This window comes from Myotis myotis, unplaced genomic scaffold, assembly GCF_014108235.1.
Source record: "Myotis myotis isolate mMyoMyo1 unplaced genomic scaffold, mMyoMyo1.p scaffold_m19_p_2, whole genome shotgun sequence".
NCBI classification, from domain to species: Eukaryota; Metazoa; Chordata; class Mammalia; order Chiroptera; family Vespertilionidae; genus Myotis; species Myotis myotis.
Window position 1 is genome coordinate 45,663,198 of NW_023416324.1, and position 24,829 is coordinate 45,688,026.

The 24,829-nt window shown below is 42.9% G+C and overlaps 1 protein-coding gene and 1 pseudogene across 10 annotated transcripts; both read right to left on the reverse strand.

Moving 5' to 3' along the window:
• Positions 1–77: 77 nt before the first annotated feature.
• Positions 78–9,770, reverse strand: LOC118676752. Of its 10 annotated transcripts, none has more exons than XR_004974209.1 (5): positions 9,654–9,770; positions 9,064–9,312; positions 8,757–8,876; positions 8,573–8,643; positions 78–936 (listed from the first exon to the last, which is right to left on the reverse strand). XR_004974209.1 is itself a non-coding variant. In XM_036351163.1 (4 exons), exons 2-4 carry the CDS (start codon positions 9,247–9,249, stop codon positions 718–720), a joined length of 408 nt encoding a protein of 135 aa, XP_036207056.1. In that variant the 5' UTR covers positions 9,250–9,312; positions 9,654–9,770; the 3' UTR covers positions 78–717. The 10 variants fall into 10 exon arrangements, 2 of the variants coding, with proteins under 2 accessions (XP_036207056.1, XP_036207057.1); XR_004974208.1 differs by lacking the exon at positions 78–936 and adding an exon at positions 4,300–7,700; XR_004974212.1 differs by lacking the exon at positions 8,757–8,876.
• Positions 9,771–22,690: 12,920 nt separating this feature from the next.
• Positions 22,691–24,282, reverse strand: LOC118676467 (annotated as a pseudogene).
• Positions 24,283–24,829: the final 547 nt, after the last annotated feature.

The following is a 24,829-nucleotide window of genomic DNA, read 5'->3' on the forward strand; positions in this document are numbered from 1 at the left end:
ACTATTTAGTTAGGGGCACTAACCTCTTTTCCCATAGGTTGTCAAATATAAAATGACAACAGCCAACACAATAGCCATCTGATGTGAATGAATCAAAATTATAACTATTTTTTTTGTCAGATCGGCAAAAAATGTAAGATTTTTTGGTGTGCCGCAGAATTTTCGTAATTAGTTTATGTGCCAGGAGATGAAAAGGGTTGAAAATCTCTGAATTATATCAATGCTGTTCAACATGTAGGGCTTTCTCTCTCCCTGTTTCAGTTGAATTTCACTCTGAACATCTAATATTGACAAGTGCCAAGCTACTCTAGTTAGATTACCATTTACATTTCTAAAAACGGCACAATCACTCCAAAAATACTAATTCACACTCACTACTAATCTAATACCAGTCTCCTACAAGTTTCAAAGATCTTAACAAACGTCCAAAATATCAGTCTCTTAAAAATGTCAAAGATCTTACTCCATGTCCATTTGGTACAAGTCTTCATGCTGCTATGCAAACAGCCACCCAACTCCCTTGATCCCCATGTTAAAAAATAAGGCAAAGACAGAACAATATTCTCTACCTGCAAGAGAAGGTACAATAGAGGGACAGTGTAGGAGGGTCCTGGGGTTCCCGCACCTATTTCACGTGCCTCTTTCAACTGTCTTCCTTTGGCCACGCTGGGACTCGATCCTCTGATGGAAGGCAAGTTGGCTGCCATCCTTCAGTTATCACAGTACTGTACCTTTAGAATGGACAGCATCAGCACTGTGATAACTGAGCCAGGGCAGCCTGTCAGTCTCTGTGCGGGCTGGTGGCGTCCTTTCCGGGTGACCGCACGACTCCCTCAGAAGGCTCCCCATGAAGTGAAAGACTGAAAGATCCCCTTCTGGTTCAATGTGTGGAGAAGCAGAAGGAAAAGTGGGGTCATAGCCCAGCGCATGGTGATGCTGAAATAGTAAGAGGCCCAGCTGAATTACAATAGAATGAAAGACAAACACATGATTTATACACATTAACGAGGATGAGCAAACATGTTTAGGCAGTAAGCTTTCCATCTATGTTTCACGGTGTATTTCTTCCATGCATAGATTCACTGACACTATCCTCTTGATTCAGTCACTGGTGAAACAGATATTTATTTTTTTATTTTAAATATATTTTTGTTGATTTCAGAGAGGAAGGGCGAGGGAGGGAGGGAGGGAGGGAGAGGGAGAGGGAGAGAGAGAGAGAGAGAGAGAGAGAGAGAGAGAGAGAGAGAGAGAGAGAGAGATGATGATGAAAGAGAATCATTGATCTTCTACTGCCTTCTGCATGCTCCACACTGGGGATCGAGCCCACAACCCAGGCATGTGCCCTGACCTGGAATCGAACTGTAATCTCCTGGTTCATAGGTCAATGCTCAACCACTGAACTATGCAGACTGGACTACAATGTTGTAAGACCTCTTCTAGACGTTCAAGAAACTAAGATATGTAAAACATGGTCCCTGTTCTCCAAATGTTCCCTATCAAACAGCAATATTTCACTTCTGCCTGACATTCAAGAATTTTCTATGTGCTTCCTCATTTGGTTTTCCATAAGAACCCTACAGGGTTGTCAATGAATTATTCATTAATTCATCAAAACAGGATTCTGGAAATGGGTTAGATATCATTAGCCCATTTTACAGATAGAAAATAAAAACCTAAGAGAGGTTAGGTGATTTACTTGAGATTATGGTGAACCCGGACTCAAATCCATGTCTAATGACAGTGCTTTTTTTTTCTCTACCTCAATCTGGCCATCCAACTCCATCAAGTAGATATTCAGATTACACAATTTACACAAACAAAAGGATTTCTGAAAACATATACTTTTTGCTTAAGATTCTTACTTTTCTCAGTATCTCAGATCATAAAGCAGAAACTAGTGGGAGTTTTAAGAAGAAATGTACATTTATATATAAAAAAAGACACTGTTCTTATTCTGAGTGCTAAGAATGTACTCAAATTGATGACACTGGTGATTACATATTTAGCATACCTGCGGGGTGGTTTTCACACAAGTTAATGTCAATCCTATGGTTATGGTGGTGCAAGAATCATTAACAAACTTTAGAATGCCTTTTTAAAAAATCAACATATGCTTTGAAATTATCTGTACCTTTGAGATGTACACCCTGAAGTCATTTCAGAGATGTATTTTTTAAATAAAAAGGACAAAAAAATTCTGAAATTGGAATTCAGTCTTTTTGAATACCAACTTATTAAAACTATGATTCACTTGGCTTTTTTCCATGTTGGCCATAAGTTCTCAAGCTACTTCAATATGAGTGAAACTTGACAGATATTTGAAAAATAATTATGGTTTCAATTAGGCATTTGCTCAGTTTCAAAGACTCATTATATGCAAATTAGATCTTAGCACAGTACTTCATATAAGTCAGAAAAATAAATTCTTTTGATCAGCAGGAGTCAAAAAAATAGAGTACAACGATTCTAGCTCAATTATTAACATTTATGTACTATGAAACTGACCTTATCTTCAGAAAAGTCATATCCAATGAAATAATCCACCCACACACAAATTAAAACAACATTCATTCTCTAAAGTGCAAAAATATCTACAAGTTAGAGGTCATTGCCTAGGTCTTAGCCAACTGATGTAATACAAAGTTGAAACACGAGAGGGCAATGAAGATTTTTTTTAAAAGAAAAAGTTGGATCCCATAACCTAAGATTCCTGGAAATAGCTGCACATTTTCACCCAAATTATAAACATCTGTTAAATGAACAAAGATATTATGATTATTTGAGAATACAATGTAAGATAGCTAATCCATCAAAAAGGATAAAAAGATTACTACCTAAACACCTTCTGGCCACAAGTTCTATCTGCTTTGGAAAAGATGAATACTCACTCTGAAGTACTCCAGGGAGGGTAAGTATGGGAACAAATAAATAATTTTGATCCACTTATTAGCTATTAGACTGTTCTTCACTATGATTAAATACTAGTGAAACTGAGTATCTAAACATGAACTATACTGCTCGGCTGTGGTGGCTCAGTAAATTGAGCATTGTCCCACGGACCAAGAAGTCTCAGGTTCGATTCCCTGTCAGGGCACATACCCGGATTTCAGGCTGAATCTCCAGTAGGGGGTGTGCAGAAGGCAGCCAATCAATGAGTCTCTCTCATCATTGATGTTTCTATCTCTCCCTCTCCCTTCCTCTCTGAAGTCAATAAAAATATATTTTAAAAAATAAGTATTAAGTATACAAAGATGAACTTAATGTTTGTAATGCACTACAAAGGTGAAATTCACTCTATTAGCTAAGACCAAAAAACCAGACAATTGAACATTTTTGGTACAATAAGTAAAGCGTATTTCTTTATTTTTCCCTCATTTCCATTTTTTTTCTATCTAAATTGGGGGTTAAAAAACAAGAGACCAAGTAATAAGCAAATTGTTATTCTGTGACTAGTTATTGAAATTAATATTCTCTCAGAAAAATTCTAAAGCAGTTTCAAGAAAAATATGGGTTTTCAGAATTATCTATAATAATAAAAGCATAATATGCTAATTAGACTGGACATCCTTCCGGACGAAGCCAGGGCTGTGAGGGAAGTCCGGATCCAGGTGCCAGAGGGAGGCTGGTGCCGGCAGGCGGGGGAAGGAAGGCCTACTCTTGCATGAATTACATGCATCGGGACTCTAGTATTTCATAAATAGTAATAAATGCTTCACAAATGTAAGTTTTGTTTCTTCTTAGAAATTATTCCTTATGAATGTGTATTTTTTAAAAAACAAAATCTATCCAAAACATTTCTTTTTCCATAGAACTTTCTTACAAATATAAAATTGTTCTGATTTTAAAACAAGTAAATGCAGGTGCTCATGCCACAGCATGAAAAGCATACTGCACAGTAAGAGAGGGAGAGGAGATAGTGATGTAAAATGTTTTCCTCTAGAGAGTAAATTGTTTTTAAATTCAGTTCTATGATACAACTGAGAATAATTTCTTCATGATGCATGCACCAAATATTACCTAGATTCAAGAAAACTGAGTACTTCTGACAAACTAGTATACTAAAGAATTTGCTTTTAAATCTTGTGTAGTACACACACCCAAAAACCATGTCATGTCCCTCTTATCTATGAATAGAAAATGAAAATACAATTATTTTGAACCTTTAAGCACCCGATTACATATTAAATAAGTAGAGGTATTAATAAGCTGCTGGCAATACAAAATATTTGAAAATACTTTTAAACAAAAATAGTTTAAATAGGTTAATTTAAATCCACCAGTCTTGAAAAAAAAAAAAAATGTAAAAAAAAAAAAAATGTAAAAAAAAAAAAAAAAATCCACCAGTCTTTTACTGAGGTGCGACTCCCCCCCCCATGTGAAAACCATAATCCAACTCAGTGACATTATAATGTATGCAAATTTGATCAAACTGTGATATTATAAGAATGTACTGTCAACCAAAAATGCTCAAATTTCAACTACTGCTTTGTCAGAGGTACAACGAATGTATATTAGCATTTTATTGCAAAGCTTTGCTATATTAAGAGTGTTTAAGAACTGGTGCCAAAGTTTGGTAGGAAACTTTTTAAAGGAGAAAGAAATTGGCTGAAAGGCAAGAAAAAGCTAAGGACCACTGTCTGCGCAAAGTCTGCCCTGATTCTCCCAGAGAAGCATTAACCGGGGGTGTCACTGTTACTTACTTTAAGCACTGACGGCTAAATGGTCTCCTTAGCATGTGGGCCCACCTAGAGGAAAAGATCTATGATAGGAAAGTACGCACACAGTAATGCAGAGACAGAAAGAAGAACGTGCTTTCTTGCTTATGCTGACTGGGGTTTTAGTCCAAAAAGGTTTCAGGAGACTAAACTTTACAAGTAAGTGGACTGGCCCATAAATTCTGTTACACAGGCCTTTACCCCTTACACATTCACTCAGCATACATACTTTTATAGTCTGTCTACACCACCGTTATTTTACTTTCTGCTTTTGCTCTAAATTCCATTTTTTCCCCAGAGGTTAGGTTTTATGGTCTGCTCACAAGTCAGTTTTACTCTAATTTCACCTCAGCATTCTATCCTTTTAGAATAACTAGTCAAAATGATACACCCCTAGTTAACCGTCTCTAAAAGCCTTGACAGTCTCCAATTAATCCATTATCTCCTCATTAGTGCAGCCATGCCATTTAAAAACGCTGGGTCTGAAATCCTCAAATTCCCTTAATAGAGAGCTAAAGGGGCAATACCAAAGCCTTGTGCTGACCTCCAATTCTAGAGCCATGGGCTGTTCCAGAAACAAAATCATATTCCCCTTTTCTGCAGAGTCTACCATTCGCAGAGCTTCTATTCCTAAATCTGTGAAATGAACACATTTCTACTTGTAACATATGCCACAGTGGGGTTGCACTCATCATTAAGTGTTATATCGTATCCTGCAACTTAATTTGGCACTATTTACTTATTTACTCAAATCAACAGGACTGTTCCTAAAGTCAGGGGCTGTTTTCATGTTTTTCACAACACGAGTAACAGTCCTTTCCACACAATGCAAGCTCAACAAACATGTGATTAATTGATGAACCTCTTTATTTCCCAGGGATTCTCTAAACAAGTTATCAACAAAAGTGTGTATTTAATTCCAGCCTCTGTAGGTATGCTCTTAGACAAGGTACTTGACAGTTTGTCAATGATAGAATAAAGGGATAGTACTAAATGTCCCATAAGTCCCTCCCTGTACCAATACTAATTCATGAAACAAAACCAAACCCCCAATATAGCATTCTCTCTATTCCAATCAGCATCGTACTTTTTTGGGGGGGAGGGGTGCCAACAACCTTCTGGGCACAATTAACACCAATGGAGCTCTGATGGTGGTTGGGGATAGAAAGTAAATGAAGGAGGAAGAGAAAATAAACAAAGGTGAGTGGTGAGTGGGATCACTAAGATGCCACCAGCTGTCAAAACTGTTTCTGTGCTTCACACTGTTCTTGGATATATTCTGGCATGCCTAGGAGTCTTTTACAAAAGCAGCTATAGCCAGATGTGTGGGTGCCTAAATTTTCCCATGCTGCCTCCACTAACCCTTCTCATACCCTTCACGTTTTACTGACCTTCTTGATTAGAGCACACATCCTGAATAACAATCTGCAAAGCAGTCACTATGAGGTCTCACGTATTATAATAACAATTCTTGGGGGTTCCCAAATCTCCACAAGGAAAAAGACAGAAAAAAGTAGATGACTGACAAACTTGCTATAACTGTCATGCAGTCACTTCTTTTGTAATTAATCCATGGATCAAAAGGAGTGATGTTATAGGCCCACACCATCCAACAGAAGAAAATGTAATCTATATATGTAATTTAAAATATTCTAATAGCCACATTAAAAAATAAAGAGATGAAATTAACTTTAATAATATATTTAAACTCAGTATATCCAAAATATTATCATTTGAACATGTAAACAACTTAAAATTATTCATGAGATATTTCACTTTCTTTTTTAGTACTAAATCTTTGAAATATGGAGCATATTTTATGCTTATAATGCATCTCAATTTGAACACTAAGTTTCATCAGAAATCCTTATTTGGATTAAGATTTACAGTTTAAAAAGTACATGCATGTGCCCAAATTGTTTCCAAATGTATTTAAATTTTCCAATACCTGAATCAAATATCAATTTTAAGAATGATATAAAATTTGAAGTTAGGTTCCTCATCACCATGGCCATATTTCAGGTGCTTGACAGCCACCTGTCTAAGTGGTTACTGCATTAATGCAGGTATAGCCAACCCTGTCTTTGTTACCTGGCTTCTTTTAAACCTGAACCAGATTAAAAGAAGTTACCCCATTCAACAGCAACTCCTTCTACATCACCCACCAGGTGCTCAAATTATGCCAAATACTTTCTGCCCAACTACTAATCCTTACTTAAATTGTCAATATTTCAGTGATGGTCATTTATTAAGCAACTTTTCCCAAGACTGAACAACTCTTTTAGCTCAGGGAGAAAGACACATCTCAATTCAAAGAAAGAATGGAGACACTGAGATTCAAAGATATTCAAAGGCGTTGTTTTGGAGGTAAAGGTGGAAAATCCTGACTAACATTTGTTACTTCTCTGTCCAGGAGGTTAGTCACCCTTCAAAGTTATGGCCATTGTTTATATTGAGCTTCTGGACTTCCATACGCACAGTAGCTGTCACCACACCCATGGGTTCTTCACCTTCCTCAAGTGCTCCTGCCTACTCTACCCCCGCCCCACAACCTCCTTTATCTCTAGCATCCTCTCTAGCCCACATTCCAGGAGCCCCCCTACTTCATTCTGAACAGTGCTTGTTGTTGACGTAATGAAACATGAATAATTCAATAAATGAATCTCGAACCATCCTATTAATCATTCATTGGTCTAGGTACCTAAGTTGTCTTGAGAAAAGCTTTTTTGAATATACATGCCCCCACCCTTACCCAAAGGAACCAATTACAAACACTACAGCATTCTCTCCCCATGTCCAAGTTCAGTGTTCCCCCTGCAGCTGATTTAAAAGTTGATCTTCTAAAGGCGCTGGATTCCTAAGGTAGTTCTATTTTGAGCCTTCTTCCTGTTCTGAAGCTAAAGTTGGAAGGGCTTAGGTGTGATGTCACGGAAGGGAGACGCTGGCTTTTACAGAAGGGTCCTCTCTGGCAACTCCAGGGATGCTCTGATGGTGGAAATTAGGGGGAATATTCACTCCTCATCTCTTTCCCCTCCCTCCCCTTTTGAGTCCCAGCTATTCCTTAGCCAGCAACAAAACAAGTTCAAATAGGCACGAAAACATATTTACATATTATACTCTTTAAGCATCTCAGAAATGAAAAGACTGGGAGAAGGAAACTGGCTCAAACCAGGGAACAAGGGTGACAACCTCGTTCTCCACCCACCATCCCCACCTCCCCAAATATCTATCATAGGGCTAGGGGCAAAGAGGGTGGGAGGCACCGCGGAGAATAAAGGGGTGACAGACCTAGGAAACTTGAAGAGGGAGACACTGTGGGGGATATTCACGACAGAAGGGACACCCTTGGGTCTCTTCCCTTCCACTGTTTTCTCCTCCCTTTTGTATGGTTAGAATTGGGGCTGGGTGTGCCTTCTGCTTTGGGAGGCCTGTTTGGCTCTGGAAAAGGAAGAGGGGCCAGGGTGGGGCCGAGGGAAAGAGAGCCAGAGACTGCTCAGGCCTGATTCTGGGTTAGCTCTTAGAGGAAGAATGACGGGGACTGGAAGGGGACAGCTGAGGATTCCATTAGAAGACCCAGTTCGGAATAAATAACAGCACTGGGCCAAGAGGGGTGCGTGGGGGGGGGGGGGACCTCACTCTCTCAATCTAAACGCAGTAGGTAGTTGCTCCTTGGTAGGGGTGCAGGTCCACAGGAAAAAGGAAATCCCAACACATCTGTAGACCACTACTTGCCAGGCAGGGGATGGATGTGCCCAGTGCAACCGACAGGTGAAAGCAGCACTTTCTGGCCAATTCCGGGATGCGGGGCTGGCTAAAAGCTCTGGGGGAACACAGGATTCCTTGGTTTCTTGGCTCACCTCTCCTCCAAAGCGGGAATAAGCACAGGTGTGGTCCTTCTCCAAGAAGGTGGCTTCTGGCGAGCAGGCGGCTGAGCGAAGGAAAGGATTCTTTGGCCCGGGAAGGCAGGGAGCAGCCTGGGGTCAGCTAAGGCCAGGAGCAGGCGGTGTCCGCCAAGTCCCCTCCCCCTTCTTGAAAACCGACCTGGACCGGCATAAATTACAGCAATACGGCCCCATCCCCAATGCTTCTAATAAAAGAAACAGCCTCTCAAGACTACGTAAAACACTGCAAGCTCCGGCTGATGAAAATAAACAGGTGAACCTGAAGAGAAGCGGGAAGAGACCAGAGATGGGAGAATGAACGCGCTCGGGAGAAATTGAGGCTTCTCCGCCCTCCCTACACACCCACTTCCCTCCAAGCCCAGAGAATCTGCGTGGCAGGTTGCAAGCTACAAATGCCATGATGACAGGCCCCCATCTCTCCGCTCCGAGCCCATTCTCTCTCCTACCCCAGGGTCCAGCGTCTCGTCTCAGCCTCGTGGTAGCGCCCGTCCCCGGACCCCGCGCGCGGGCTCACCCTCGCCCTGGCCCGCCGCCGCGGCGGGGACTCCGGTCTTCCTCTCTGCCTCCTCCTCCTCCTCCTCCTCCTCCTCCTCCGCCTCCTCCTCGCAGACTCCTCCCGCCGGATCCTTCATGTAAACAACATCCAGGCTCTATTTACAGTCGCCGCCGGACCGCGAGGGACCCACGCCAGCACCCTGGGAGGAGGCGGGGGCCGAGGAAAAGCGAGTGCGCAACATTTACACACACACCCGGGCGCCCCGCCCCGCCGCTCCGCGCCGCTCCCCTCCAGGGGGCCGGGGCCGGGCGCCTGGGGGCCGTGGGCACCCTCGTCCACTCCATTCCGCGCGGTGCCCGACGTCCCGGCAAGGGCCGAGGGAAACCGCGGAAATGCCCGTGGGCGAGGTCCCCCCACCCCCCCAACCCGCAGGAAGAAAAACACACCCCAACAACAACAAACCCAGCCCAGCAACACGCTCCAAGTCCGCGCCGGAGTGCGGAGCCCCGGCCCGCCCCGCGCCCCCGCCCCGCTGCCTACCCCGAGGTGACGAGGTGCGTGCGGTCCCCAGGTGGCCGAAGGCTAGCGGGCGCCAGGCAGTGGCTACCCCGCGGCCCTCGCCACCGCCGGGCCCGCCCTCGGCCCGCCCCCCGCGCGGGCGCCGAGCCGCCGGGCCCCGCGGTGTGTGTGCGTGTGCACGCGCCGCGCCAGCCTCGCCAGCGCCTCGCCTCTCCCCCGCCGCTCGCTGCGCCCCCGGCCGGGCTCCGGCGCCCACGGCCCACGCTCCGCGGCGGGCGGCGCAGGGCGCGCACACGGACGCAGACACTCGGCGGCGCGGCGCCCGGCAGCCACGCGCCTCCCGCCGGCGCCCGGCCCCCGCAGGCACCGCCGCCCCCGCGCCGGGCCCGCCACCCCCACCCCCACCCCCACCTGCGCCCCCGGGGTCCCGAGCCCCCCTTCCTTTGTTCTCCCCGCTATTTGCATGAGGATTATCTAATGACGCAGTAAGGCTCGCCACAACGTGACCGTCGCCATTTTTCTGTTTTTATTCTATCTCTGGCATGTGATAGATTGGGGGGGCCGGGGCGGGAGGGGGAGGAGGGTGGAAAAGGGAGAGAGACGGGATTCAAAAACACACAAACTTCCGGGTCTCATGACCGAGAAGGGAGAAAAACAAAAGGGAGACGAGACACAACTCCCAGGGAAGGGTGTGCGCGCGTGTGTGTGCGTGCGTGTGCGTGTGCCTGTGTGTGTGTGTACACGTGCGCGCGCGTGTGCTCCCTTCCCTCCTCTGCTCGGTGAAAGGAGACTCCGCAGCGGACAGGGCGCATCCTCCAACCTAGTGAGCCGGGGGACCCTCGGTGGGTCCAGATCGCACCCGTCAGCCTTGGCAGTCGCCTGCTCTGGTCTCACACCCGCCACGGACTCGGCGGAGCTGTCAGCCTGGTCCTTCCTGGCGGCCTCCACTTGCCGGTCCATCCCAGAGCTCGCGCTGTTGCTCCCGAGCGAGGGTACCGTTTTGGGTTACATTCAGAGAAGTCTCGCTATTACCTAAGGAAAGAAATGATACGTCTTTCCCAAGTTTTAAAATAGTTTGCTTCGATGCTGTTGTTGATGACAACCGCGTGGCCACGCCAGGCAAGGCAGCATCTAATCCTTCCCTCTTTCTTTACCCCCCTTTCTCTTCCCAAAGTAGGACACACCCTTGTGTGGTGTTCCATGGTGGTGGTGGTGGGGGGGTGTTATATGGGAACGGACCATACATACATCAAAGACTGGTTGATTTGGAAGACAGTTCTAATAAATGGTCGGGAGCGTTGTTTAAGGCAGTGGCATGAAGCAAGGTGGATTCGGGTTACACTGATCTTATTCACATTCCGAGGGCGTGACAGACATTTCATTCTTTCCCAAGTCTCCTGTCCGGGGTTGCTGGGGGTAAAAAGTATTTGGGAACTCTGCCACGTTTTTCAGTGAGATATAACACTTTGTACATTTGTTTACTACTGTGTTTCCTTTGGGCACTTTCACTTTTGTTTCTCTTGAGTTCCCTTTCTTGTTTCTTGTCTCGATTTCATAATTCGGAGCAGAAATGGACTTGAGACTTCACCAGGGATCTTCATTTTACCGGGGAGGAAACCAAGGCCCTGAGTAGTGATGGGAGTTGCTCAAGGTCACTTTGGATTAGAGTGGAGTTCAGATGGGGCCCCACTCACCTGGTATCTTAAGGTTTGACTCATATATTTCTTATATATTCAGATTCCACTTTACCTTTCCTGGGAAAGTTTGTCATCTCATTGAACAGCCCTACATGATTGCCATGATTTGTTTCATTTTGTTATTGTTAAAAATATTTTTTTTATTGATTTCAGAGAGGAAGAGAGAGATAGAAACATCAATGATGAGAGAATCATTGATCAGCTGCCTCCTGCACCATTGGGGATTGAGCCTGCAACCCAGGCATATGTCCTTACTGGGAATGAACCATGACCCCCTGGTTCACAGGTCAACACTCAACCACTGAGCCACTGCAGCCCTGCTGAATTTTTTTTTTTTTTTTTTTAGAATCACAATGGACCGCTCCCTGTTTGTGCATCCACTGTGTCCTTTGAATATTATTTCCTGGTGACTTCAACACTTGAGTGTGCAGAATAGTTGTTGTATCTCTCTGGACTAGAGGGTAAGCTTTGAGGGCCAGGGCCATGCCGTGTTCATTTTATATCTCCCATGTCTAGCACCCTGCCTGGCAATGAATGAGCAAACAAAGGCCTGATGAGGGTGTTTTTTCCCCCGTAATTCCATCCTGACCATCTGTAGGAAATTCCTTCCATGTTTCTGGTGAAGGCAGAACACTCGAGAAGCTTTCTGGTTCTTGCACCTTTGCAGACCGTTTTTGGCAGGCTTCTAATTCACAGGGCCAAGCAAAACATAATTTGCTTTCTTAATTTTTTTTAAACTAAGTGCTTTCTCTCCTCCCTTTTTATTTATGTATTTATTTTTTTACCATGTTTGGTTGCTCTTCTTCAGATTCCTTTGAATTCATATAATTAGTAACGCCAACACTTGCCCTTTGATTTTTGCTTTCTTAGACTCCAAAAGGTTGGTGAAGTTTAGCTGTGATTTAATCCTGCCCATCCTGGAATCAAATGATCAGAGGCAGCATTTTGTTTTAAAAAAATTTTTGATTGATTTTAGAGAGAGGAAGGGGAGAGGGGAGAGAGAGAGAGAGAGAGAGAGAGAGAGAGAGAGAGAGAGAGAGAGAGAGAGAGAGAGAAAGAGAGAGAGAGAGAGACATCAATTGATTTGTTCTTCCACTTTTTTATGCATTCATTGGTTGATTTTTACTTGTGCCTTGACTGGGGATCAAACTGAAACCTTGGCATATCAGGACGATGCTCTAAACTGCTGAACTATCCAGCCAGGGCAAGAGGCAGCATTCTTTTTTCTTTTTTTTAATTCTCACTTGATGATTTTTCCATTTATTTTTAGAGAGAGTGGAAGGAAAAATGGAAGGAGGGGGGCAGAGAGAGAGGGATAGAGAAACATCCATATGAGAGACATACATCCATTGGTTGCCTCCTGCATGTGCCCTGACCTGGGAATCAATCCTGTGACCAAGTGCTGACGCTCTAACCACTGAGAAATACCGGCTAGGGTGAGGCAGCATTCTTACTGATTCCTTCTGAAACCCTGTGAACTAAGTGAGGAGGCTGGCAGTTAGTTGACAGGCAAGCTGAAGAGGGCTACTGAAAAGATGTCAACATCTGGACCCAAACAGCTCATTTGCAACTTTAAAAGACTGGAGAATAACTGATGTTTGCAGTTTTACTTACAGCTCGGTGAAGGGTCTGGATTGTCACACATTGGTTCATACACATCCAGACCAATGAGATTCCATTGCATATTTGAACACGAACTGCATGTATTCCTTTGGGTAGGACAGATGAAGTTGGTATCACTGATCATAACATTACTGAGCCTATATTCATCCCAAGTAATAATAATCTGATAATTTTAAGTGTAACAATATCTCCTTCCAGTAAGGTGGAGATGAAACCTAATTATATGTAAAGTCCTATGCTCCCTTAAATACAATGCTGAACAGAGATAAAAGGAACATTGCTCAAAAATATAGGAAATACCTCCAGGGCTCTCGTCTTCCAGATATGCACCCTCACACATTACAAAAAAGATCAAACTTTGGTTCTCTGGGGCAGCGGTCGCCAACCAGTGGTCCATGAGGCCTGAAAGGTTGGTGACCACTGCTTTGGGGGGTATCATCTAGCTGCTGTTTAAAGAGAGTTGTTAAGGGCACTCCAACAATCTTCTAGCTCTCCAATACACACTTGAAAAATGACAATTTGTGGTGTATACTAGTAAGAGCATGGACTTTGGAATCAGGTGCTAATCTCAGCTGTGTCAATCCATTAGCTGTGTCATCCCAGGCAAGCTATTCATCAGGTTTGTTTTTTAAAAATATATTTTTATTGATTTCAGAGAGGAAGGGAGAGGGGGAGAGAGAGAGAGAAACATCAATGATGAGAGAAAATCATTGATCGGCTGCCTCCTGCATGCCCCCTACTGGGGATCGAGCCTGCAACCCAGGCATATGCCCTTGACCAGAATCGAACCTGGGATCCTTCAGTCTGAAGGCCAACGCTCTATCCACTGAGCCACACCAGCTAAGGTTATTTATCAGTTTTGATTCTCAATTTCTTTACTCATAAAATGATTCTCAGTTTCTTTACTCATAAAATGAGCATAACACCTTGCTCAAGTTTTTAGGATTGAAGTTTAATAAAATATTTAGAAAGACCTAGCATGATACTTATGGCATAATCTTTAATGAATAGCTGTAATAATTTTTTAATTGTGCTTTTATTTGCCCCATGCACTTCCTATAATTAGTCTATCCCTTTTGGCTTTCTGCTCTTGAACATTCAACAAACATACTATTAGTGAAAGTTCTGTGCCTATGGAAATAAATAAGAATAGGTTCTGCTCTATCTGGTTTGGCTTAGTGGACAGAGCATTGGCCTGTGGACTAAAGTGTCCCAAGTTCAATTCTGGTCAAGGACACATGGCTGGGTTGCAGGCTGATCCCCAGTATGGGGCATGTAGGAGGCAGCCGTCAATAATTCTCTCTCATATTTGATGTTTCTACCTCTCTCTTCCTTCCTCTCTGAAATCAATCCTATATAATAAAAGGGTAATATGCAAATAGACAGAATGGCAGAACAACCAATCAAAGCGTAATATGCTAATGATATGCTAAGGCTGCTCAACTGCTCACAATGATGTGCACTGACCACCAGGGGGCAGACAGTCAACTGGTCGACCAGTTGCTATGACATGCACTGACCACCAGGGGGCAGATGCTCTGACTGGTAGGTTAGCTTGCTGCTGGGGTGCAGCCGATCAGGACTGAGCTAGATGGGCCGGACATGCCCTGGAGCCCTCCCGTGGTCCCTCCCTGGCCCCGATTGTGCACTGTGGGGTCCCTCAGCCTGGCCTGCACCGTCTCCCAATCTGGGATCCCCTGGGTGATGTCAGAGAGTCGGTTTCAGCCTGATCCCGCAGGCACTCTGTTTGGGAGGGCGCCAGATGCAGGGCTCATAGCTTGTGAGTGCTGCTGTGGCAGCGAGAGCCTCTCCTGATCGCGACTGATAGGGCACGAGCCCATGGCAGGCACAGTGGGGCCGGTATGAGCGGGGGCGGCAGATAGGAGCTGCAGGCGGTGTTGGACTGTGGGTTTTGGCCCGATCCCTGAAGGCCACCCAGAGGGGCCCCGCCTGTGGACAAATTCGTGCACCATGCCTCTAGTAAAAATATATTTTAAAAAAAGAATAGGTTCTGTCCTCAATAAGTTCGCACTTTAGCCTCAGAAAAAAACACATATGTAAGTTACTGATGCTGGTGGACTGAAGACAAGCACTTGGTTTGTACCACTTTATGATGACCTACCTGAGAAGTATTTAATTAAGATCTAGATTTTCTAATACCCAGGCAATGACAAAGCTCATGGAAGTAGTTAGGAAAATGCCCAAGGAAAACCCCCAAACAGACAAAAAATGCTCACATTTTCACATACATGAGATTACTTTTAAAACTCCATTTAATCAGTGTCGTTCTGCAGCTTTTAGAAACAGTTTTCTGGCCCAGTATAAAAGTCAGGCTTCTTTTGCATGTGTGTGAAAAATATGTAGGTTGTACTTTGAGGTACTGTTGGAAGATGTAGTTAATAAGAAGCACTTCTAGTTGTTAATTAATTAGACCACTTTAATCAAGAGCCATTTCTGAGAAATTTAGTCCCAGGCCTGGGTCAGGTGCTAAAGAAACAAAAATAATGAAGACATAGACTTTGCCCATAAGAAACTCATTCAACAAGTGTTTATTGATTACCTACTAGGGGATGCAGTGGTGAACAAGACATTCAGCTTATTTGCAGGAGACTGATAAATACATCTTTCCAGCTGCCTCAAAAGTGTGCAAGTGACACCCCCCACCCATCAAAACAAAGAGCAGTTCTTGAAAGAATAGTTTGGTCTCTACAGCCAAGTGAACTAGGGACTCTCTCTAGCGTTAGGTAAAATTGTGAAGTGAGCAGTTATATTCAATTCTCCTTGGGTCTGGGCTATTTCAATACCTTTCTGGTTTCTCAGTTCCTGTGTTTTTGAACTGCTTTGTCCTCCCAAGGACTATGGCAATGATGATTCTAAAATGCAAACCCGATTATCTTATTCCCTCACTTAAAAAATAGCATGGCACACAAAACTATTTGTGATCTTGCTCTGCCAAACTTTCCAGCCTCATCCTCCATAACTCATATGTAGGGTTTGCCAGATTAGTAAATAAAAATACAAGATGCCCAGTTAAATTTAAATTTCAGGTAAACAACACTTTTTGGGATCTAAATGTGTCTCAAATATTGCATGTGACATACTTAGACTAAAATATATTCATTATTTATCTGATGCCCAAATGTAAGTAAACATCCTGTATTTTATCTGGCAAGCCTCCTTATGCCATTTCACACTAGTTTCTTCATGCCACGGTTAAGTGCTTGATAACTTCTCCACCCTGCTCCTTATCCACATGCTAATCTTCTGCTGCTTCTTCAAAAGCCAGTCATGGGGTTCTGGAACAGTGCAGATGGGAGTTTGGAATCCATGTGCTGGGGATGGGCCTGGCCACCTGTGTGCCTTGTTTAATAACTCCCCAGTTCCTGTTCATCCTTTCCATTCTCCCTCCTGGAACTGGAATTCTGCCCTGAACTCCAGTTTACTTGGCTGGAACCCCACAAAATTTTTCACCCTTGTGAACTCTCCCCCTGAGGCTATGGAGCTAGATTCTTTTTCCCAGCGGGGAGCTGGGATCCTGGCTTAAATTGGATGGATCATTGAAGCCTGCCTCCTTCCTGTCTTGTCTACTACAAAGAATGGAAAAAAGACTCAAATGAGATCAAGTTAGTAAAAGTGGTTTGTAAAGTCTAAAGTCTTTCCGAAGGTAATTTAATTTAGAGACTAAATTTTAAGCTCGTCACCTAATCTTGTACATGGAAGCTCCTCTCTAAAGTGCTCTGGGCTTCCCTTGCTTCTGCTCATGCCTAGTGAGATGATGTGGAAAATTTCCACATGTCCTCTACATAATTTTCATTAGTGCATTCAGTCACAGTGGCTGTTGCTTTAATGTTTGAATTTTTAGTTGTATGGTCCAGGACACACCTCTTCATAATTAAAACTAGAGTCTCACAAACTTGCAACACAAAAAAGAAAAGATACCTGGGAATAAACTTAACCAAGGAGTAAAAGACCTGTAGGGACACTTGAGGACATTGAAAAGGAAATAGCCCTAACCAGTTTGGCTCAGTGAAGGGACCCAAGTTCAATTCTGGTCAAGGGCACATACCTCAGTTGCAGGCTTGATCCCTGGCCCTGGTTGGGGCCCTTGCAGAGGGCAACCAATTAATAGATGTGTCTCTCTCACATCTATGTTTCTATCTGTCTCTCCCCCTCCCTTTAACTCTCTCTAAAAATCAATGGAAAAGTATCCTTGGGTGAGGATTAACCAAAGAAAAAAAGAAAAAGAAATAGAGGAAGATACAAATAAGTGTAAGCATATACCATGTTCATGGATTGGAAGAATTAACATTATTAAAATGTCCATACTACCCAAAGCAATCTACAGATTCATGCGACCCTATTAAAATACCAACAGCATATTTCACAAAATTCCAAAAATGTATATGGAACTAAAAAGACCCCAAATAGCATCAGCAATCTTGAGAAAGAAGAACAAAGTTGGAGAGCTCACAGTACTGGATATCAAATTACACTATAAAGCCATTGTAATCAAAACAGCCTGGTACTGGCACAAGATCAAACATACAGACCAATGGAACACAACAGAGATCCTAGAAATTGACCCATGCCAATGTGGCCAATTAGTATTTGATAAAGGAGGCAAAGAGCATACAATGGAGTAAAGACAGTCTCTTCAATAAATGGTGTTGGGAAAATTGGACAGGTACATGCAAAAAAAAATGAAACTAGACCACCAATTTACACCACACATAAGAATAAACTCAAAATGGATAAAAGACTTAACTGTAAGTCATGAAACTATAAAAGTCCTAGAAGAAAACATAGGCAGCAAAGTCTCAGACATCATCATTTACTAGTACTCACGACCGCCTCATTCATTTTCCTTTCTGGTAGGGTTTTACTTTGGTTTGGTTTGTTGGTCTTGAAAAGACCAGTTTCAGATCAATGGTGGCACAAAAGCTAGATTGGAGGGAATTTGAGAGAGAACAGGAGAAAAGGAATTAGAAACAGATAGTATAGACAACTGTTTGGTTACAAAGGGTTAGAAAAATATAATGATAACCAAATGAGCAAAATAGAGTCAAGGGGAGAGTTTAACTTTTCTTTAAAGTGCTTGAAATGGCCCTTGCTGGTTTGGCTCAGTGGATAGAGCATCAGCCTGTGGACTGAAGGGCCCTGGGTTTGATTTCAGTCAAGGGCATGTACTTTGGTTGCAGTCTCCTCCCTGGCCCAGGCCCTGGTCAGGGTTTGTGCAGGAGGCAACCAATTGATGTCACATCAATGTTTCTCTCTGTCTTTCCCTCTCTCTTTCAATCTCCCTAAAAATCAATGGAAAAATATCCTCAGGTGAGGATTAACAACAACAATAAAGTGCTTGGAATGGTTTGTTTGCGTACTAATGGAAAAGGTCCAGTAGAAGAGAAATTCATAATGTAGAATGGAGAGGGAGAAGTGACTGGTCTTAAGTTCTTGAGTCTGCAAGAGAGTGGGATCCAATTCGCAAGTGAAAGCTTTTACATAGGAGCACTCAAGAGTGCCGCCTGACAGGCAGGATGTAAGGCAGGGTCTGGGTACACCAGTATGGACACATGGATGTGGTAAGAGTGACTAGAAGTTCCCTTCTGGTTCTTGAGTTTCTCAGAGGAAAGAGGAGCCATCACCAGTGGAAAGTGAGGATGAGGGAAAAGAGAGGACCAGGGGTGAAACAGTCCTTTAGCAGAAAGTGAATATAGGAATGTGGGCAAGTGAGTGGGCCAGGGAGATGTAGGATGTTAGCTGGGGAATAGTAAGGGTCTCGTTACGTTCTGGGTGACAGGTTTAAAATCAGACCAATGTAGATGAAAAGTTGGATTTTACTGGGGTTGTGATTTTGCCAGCAGTCTGGTGACAGAACTAAGGTGATCAAGGGAGTTTACTGGGGGTGATTACATTTATTGACCCTAAATTTTAAGCTAAGAGGGAATAGAAGGACTCCAGGGGCGAGAGACAGTAAAGGAAAAAAGAAAAGGTGTGTAGGATGCTCCTCTCCCTAGAGTTTGGTTCAGTCATTCCCTGATATTGCCCTTTTAACTCTCTTCAGAGTAGTAATTAAGGTGTTTCCTTATTACTTAAAAAAAAAAAAATCTATTGCCCTGGCTGGTGTGCTCAGTGGTTAGAGTGTTAGCCTGCACATCAAAGGGTCTAAGGTTTGATTCCCTGTCAAGGGCACATAGCTAGGTTGTAGGTTTTATCCCCACTGGGGTCAGGGTGCATGAGGAGGCAACCAATTGATGAGTCTCTCTCACATCAATCCTACTTTCTCTCTGTTTCCCTCCCTCCCTCCTTTCCCACTCTCTCTAAAAATCAATGGAAAAAATATCCTTAGATGAGGATGAACAAAAATAAATAGCCATAGCCAGTTTGGCTCAGTTGATAGAGTGTCGGCCTACAGATTGAAGGGTCCTGGGTTCGATTCCAGTCAAGGGCATATGCCCAGGTTGTGGGCTCAATCCTTAGTAGGGGGTATGCAGAAGGTGGCCGATCAATAATTCTCTCTCATCATTGACGTTTTTATTTCTCTCGCCGTCTCCCTTCCTCTCTGAAATCAATAAAAATATATTTTAAAATTAATCAATCAAAACAATTAAAAATCCATCCATCCATCCATCCATCCATTCGTTTCACACCACTAGAACATTAGCTCCATCACAGCAAGAACCTTGCTGTAACACTCGTTATTTTATAGCCACAGTAATGAATGATTAAGATATGATTTTAAGGTCTTCACCAGCCTGATCGTGCTCTTCCATATGTCCTCCTGTTTGTTAGTTTTCTCTTGCTACCTCTGCCAGGAGAAAGAAGATCCTGCCCCAAGGTTAGAATTGCTTACTAAAATGTCTACCTTGGGTCTCTTGCAAGGCCTCCAGAGGGTGCAGAGAAGAGAGCTCAAGGAGAATTTACCACAGAGTTGTGCAGGCACCAGATATTTCAAAGATGAGCCAAACAGGATGCCAGGAGGATGCCAATAGGTTTCTGTTTTGTTTTGTTTAAAATATCTTTATTGAGGTTTAATTTAGATACCATAAAATTCATGCACCTTAAGTGTAAACTTTGTTGAAATTTACAACCATCACCATAATTTAGTTTTAGAACATTTTCATCACCACAGAATGTTCCCTTATGCTCATTTGCAATCCATCTCTTTTTCCACCCCCAGCCCTAGGCAACCCCTGATTTTTCTGTCTCTCCAGTTTTGTCTTTTCCAAAATTTTCATATAAATGGAATCATACAATATGTAGTTTTTTTGTGTCAGCCTCCTTCCATGTAGTATAATGCTTTTATTGTGAGTAATACTCCAGTCTACAGATACCCAACATTTTGTTTATTGATTCAGCACTTGATAGACCTTGTTTCCAGTTTAGGGGCTATTCTGACTAATACTGCTATGAATGTTTGTATACAAGTCTTTGGATGGACATAGGTTTTCATTTCTCTTGGATAGGTACCTAGGAGTTTAATTGCTAAGTCAAATAGTAAGTGTATATTTAACTTTTTACAAAGTGCCAGTTTTCCAAAATGGCTGTTCCACTTTACATTTCACTAGCAATGTGTGTGCTTCTCCATGTCCTCACCAACACTTAGCCTTTTTTGTTTTAGCCAATCTAGTAGGTGTGTCATGGTATCTCATTTTGGTTTAGTTAGCATTCCTCTTATGACTAATGATATTAAGCATCTTTTTGTGTACTTATTTGCCATTTATTTGTCTTTGGTGAGGTAATTATTCAAGTATTTTGCTCCTTTTTTTAAAATAGAGTTGTTTGTTCTCTTATTGTTCTATTATAAACGTTCTTTATATATTCTGGATTCAAGTCCTTTATCAGATATATGTTTTGCAAGTATTTTCATTTTCTTAATTGTGTCTTTGGAAGAGCAAATGTTTTATTTTTGATAAATTTTATTTGTTGATTTTTGCCTTTGATTGTTCATACTTATTGAAGTCATACATAAGAATTCGTTGACTAGTCCAAGGTTGCAAATATTTCATCCTATATTTTCTTTAAGTTGTGTAAAGTAAGAGTTGAGTGTCATCTTTTTGTTGGTGTTTATCCAATTGTCTGAGCACCTATTGTTGAAAGGACTGTTCTTTCCCCGTTGAATTACTTGGCATCTTTCTTGAAAATCAATTGACCAGCTCTTTTATTGGACTTCCTATTCTCTTCTATCCATATAAATATCTATTCTTTCTTGATAATTCTAGCTTTGTACTAAGTTTTAAAATAAAATGAAGCCCTCCAACAATTTCTTTTTAAAAATTGTTTTGCTATTCTAAGTTCTTTGTACTTTCATATAAATTTTAGAAATAGGTTGTCAATTTCCACACAAACAGCCCATGAAATTTTGATAGGTATTACATTAAATCTTATACATCAATTTGGGGAAATTGCCATTTTAACAACATTGAATCAGCCAACTCATGGACATTGTTTATCTCCCCATTTTTTAAATAAATACTCTTTAATTTCACTCAGCAATGTTATTTACTTGATTTTTTGTGTGCTTTCCTTGTTAAATTTATTCCTAAGTATTCTATTCTTGTGGTGCTATTATAATTGAATTAATTTAATTTATTGTAAAATTGTTTATTGGTAGTTTATGAAAACAAAATTGTTTTTTTTCTCTCTCATTTAAACTTTGTTTTAAAGTGGGTCTCAAAGTTCTGTGACAGATTTTTGGTCAAGTTCTTTACATTGAAAAGTACTGATTTTAAAAAACTAATAACTTAAAAACTGTCGCCCCCCCCCCAACACACACACACCCAAATGGCCCACAAAACATTCTCCTTTCCTTCTGAAAGCTTTAAAAAATTTATTTACTTATTACTGATTTTAGAGGGGAAAAGAAGAGAGAGAAACATCCATCTGCTGCTCCACCTTTTTATGCATTCATTGGTTAAGTCTTGTATATGCCCTGACCTGAGATCAGACCCACAACCTTGGCGTACTGAGACAATGCACTAACTTAGCTATCCAGCCAGGGCTCATTCTGAAGGTTCTATGATGCATTGTAATCATTAACTAGTCTTTACTATTAAACTTAAATGACCGCCCTGGCTGATTTGGCTCAGTGGATAGAGCATTGGCCTGTGGACTGAAAGGTCCCAGGTTCAATTCTGGTCAAGGGCACATGCCCAGGTTGTGGGCTCGATCCCTGGGTGGGGGGTGGGGCGAGCATGCAGGAGGTGGCTGATCGATAATTCTCTCTCATCATTGATGATTCTCTCTCTCTCTCCCTCTCTCTCCCTCTCTGAAACCAATAAAAATATCCTATATAATAAAAGCCTAATATGCAAATCAACTGAACGTTGGAATGATCAATTGGCGGAGGGTGGGTGCCAGCCAGCAGAGGGAGGGGACAGCTATGGGGGGGGGGTGACTGGCAGCGGGGGGAGGGTGATGGGGGGTGGGTCTGGCCACTCGCCAGCCAGCGTGTCCCTGGTTGCCTCCCACAGAGGAAGGCCACTGACAGTGGCGGGGCAGTGATGGGGATCAATGGGGGTCGGGGAGGGCCTAAGCCATCAGTTGGACATCCCCCAAGGGCTCCCAGACTGTGAGAGGGTAGAGGCTGGGCTGAGGGACCCCTCCCAGTGCACAAATTTTTGTGCACTTGGCCTCTAGTATTAAAAAAAAAAAAATTAAATGACCAATTAAGACAATCAGTCCTGAGACTATTCTTCCACCAGTGATTATGACTGGGGTGGCAGGTATTAGGGATAATGTTCATTTAGCCTTCTGAGTTTTCTGGGAAAACTTGGTGACTTTGCAAGTTCCAGCTGCCCTCTTGTCCAGTGCTTTGATGACACCCACAGCAACTGTCTCAAGTCACAAACAGCAAAACAGCCCAGAGGAGGATAGAGCAGCTCTCAATACACTTGGGCTTGCTAGAAATGATGTTGACGATGACAGCATCACCAGATTTCAAAAACTTTAGGCCATCTTCCAGCTTTTTCCCAGAATGATGATCAGTCTTCTCCTTCAGCTCAGCAAATTTGCAAGCAATGTGAGCTGGGTGACAACCCAGCACAGGTGCATAGCCAGCACTGATTTGGCCTGGATGGTTCAGGATAATCACCTGAACTGTGAAGCCAGCTGCTTCCATTGGTGGGTAGTTTTTGCTGTCACCAGGCACACTGCCATGGCAAACATCTTTGACAGACACATTCTTGACGTTGAAGCCCACATTGTCCCCAGGAAGAGCTTCACTCAAAGCTTCATGGTGCATTTCAACAGATTTTACTTCAGTTGTAACATTGACTGGAGCAAAGGTGACCACCTGCCGGGTTTGAGAACACCAGTCTCCACTCGGTCCACAAGGACAGTACCAATACCACCAGTTTTGTAGACATCCTGGAGGGGTAGATGTAGGGGCTTGTCATGTGGATGAGTTGGTTGCAGGATGCCATCCAGAGCTTCCAGCAGCTGGTTCCACTGGCATTGCCATCCTTACAGGTGACTTTCCATCCCTTGAACCAAGACATCTTAGTACTTGACTTCAGCGTGTTACTGCCCTTCCAACCAGAAAATGGCACACATGCTACTGTGTCAGGGTTGTAGCCAATTTTCTTGATGTAGGTGCTGACTTCTTTAACAATGTCTTCGTATCTTTCTGGCTGTAGAGCAGCTCAGTGGAACCCATTTTGTTAACACCAACAGTCAGTTGTTTATCACCCAGTGTGTAAGTCAGGAGGGCATGCTCACAGAGGGTCTGCCCATTCTTGGAGATGCTTGCTTCAAATTCACCAACACCAGCAGCAACAATCAGGACAGCAGAGTCAATCTGAGGTGTACCTGTAATGTTGTTTTTTAAATTTATCTCTATTGTTGAAAGTGTTATAGATGTCCCCCCCACCATTAGCTCTCTCTACCCTGCACCCACCCCCCTTCCCAGGCCTTCACCACACTACTATCTGTGTCTGTGGGTTATGCATATATGCATATAAATTTTTTGGTTAATCTCTCTCCCATCCCACCCCCACCTTCCCTCTGAGATTCGTCAGTCTGTTCCATTTTTTATGAAGTCTCTGTCCTGGGGCATAAATGATGGTCAAATAATACTTGCTGGTCTCAAATTTCCACAGGGAGATATCAATGGGGATCCCACGCTCACGTTCAGCTTTCAGTTTATCTAAAACCCAAGCATACTTGAAGGAGCCCTTCCCCACCTCAGCAGCCTCCTTCTCAAGTTTTCCAATGGTTCTTTTGTCAATTCCATCACATTTGTGGGTCAGATGGCCAGTAGTGGCAGACTTGCCAGAATCTATGGGTTTGTGCCCAATAACAATAGTGTTGACATGAGTATTTTCCTTTCCCATTTTGGCTTTGATTTAGTGGTGGTTTTCACAACACCTGTGTTCTTGTGCAAACATGTTGTGAAAAAACAAAATACAATTGTTTATGTATATTCATCTTGTATCCTACAACCTTGTTAAACACACTTATTAGTTCTAGTAGTTTTTTTGTAGATTCTTTGCAACTAAAGCCATTTTTAGCCATATTGAGATATAATAGACAAATATAATTGTAATATATTTTATGATTTAACATTAATTAAATAACATTTAATTAATCCTATCTAATAATAGACAAACATGGTAATTAACCATACCTCCGCTATGCTTCCCATTGGCTAATCAGCAGGATATGCAAATTAACTGCCAACAAAGATGGCGGCTGGCAGTGATGCAGCAGAAGCGAACATGAGGCCTGCTTGCTCCAGTGATGGAGGAAGCCAAGGTTCCCCGCCTGCTGTGGCCTGTCTCTGAGCCCGAAAGCAACAATGTTGCAATTATAGAAGCTAAACAAACCCCAGACACCTGCTTTCAGCCCGCAGTGGGCCCAGAGCTTAGAGCGCCAGTGATG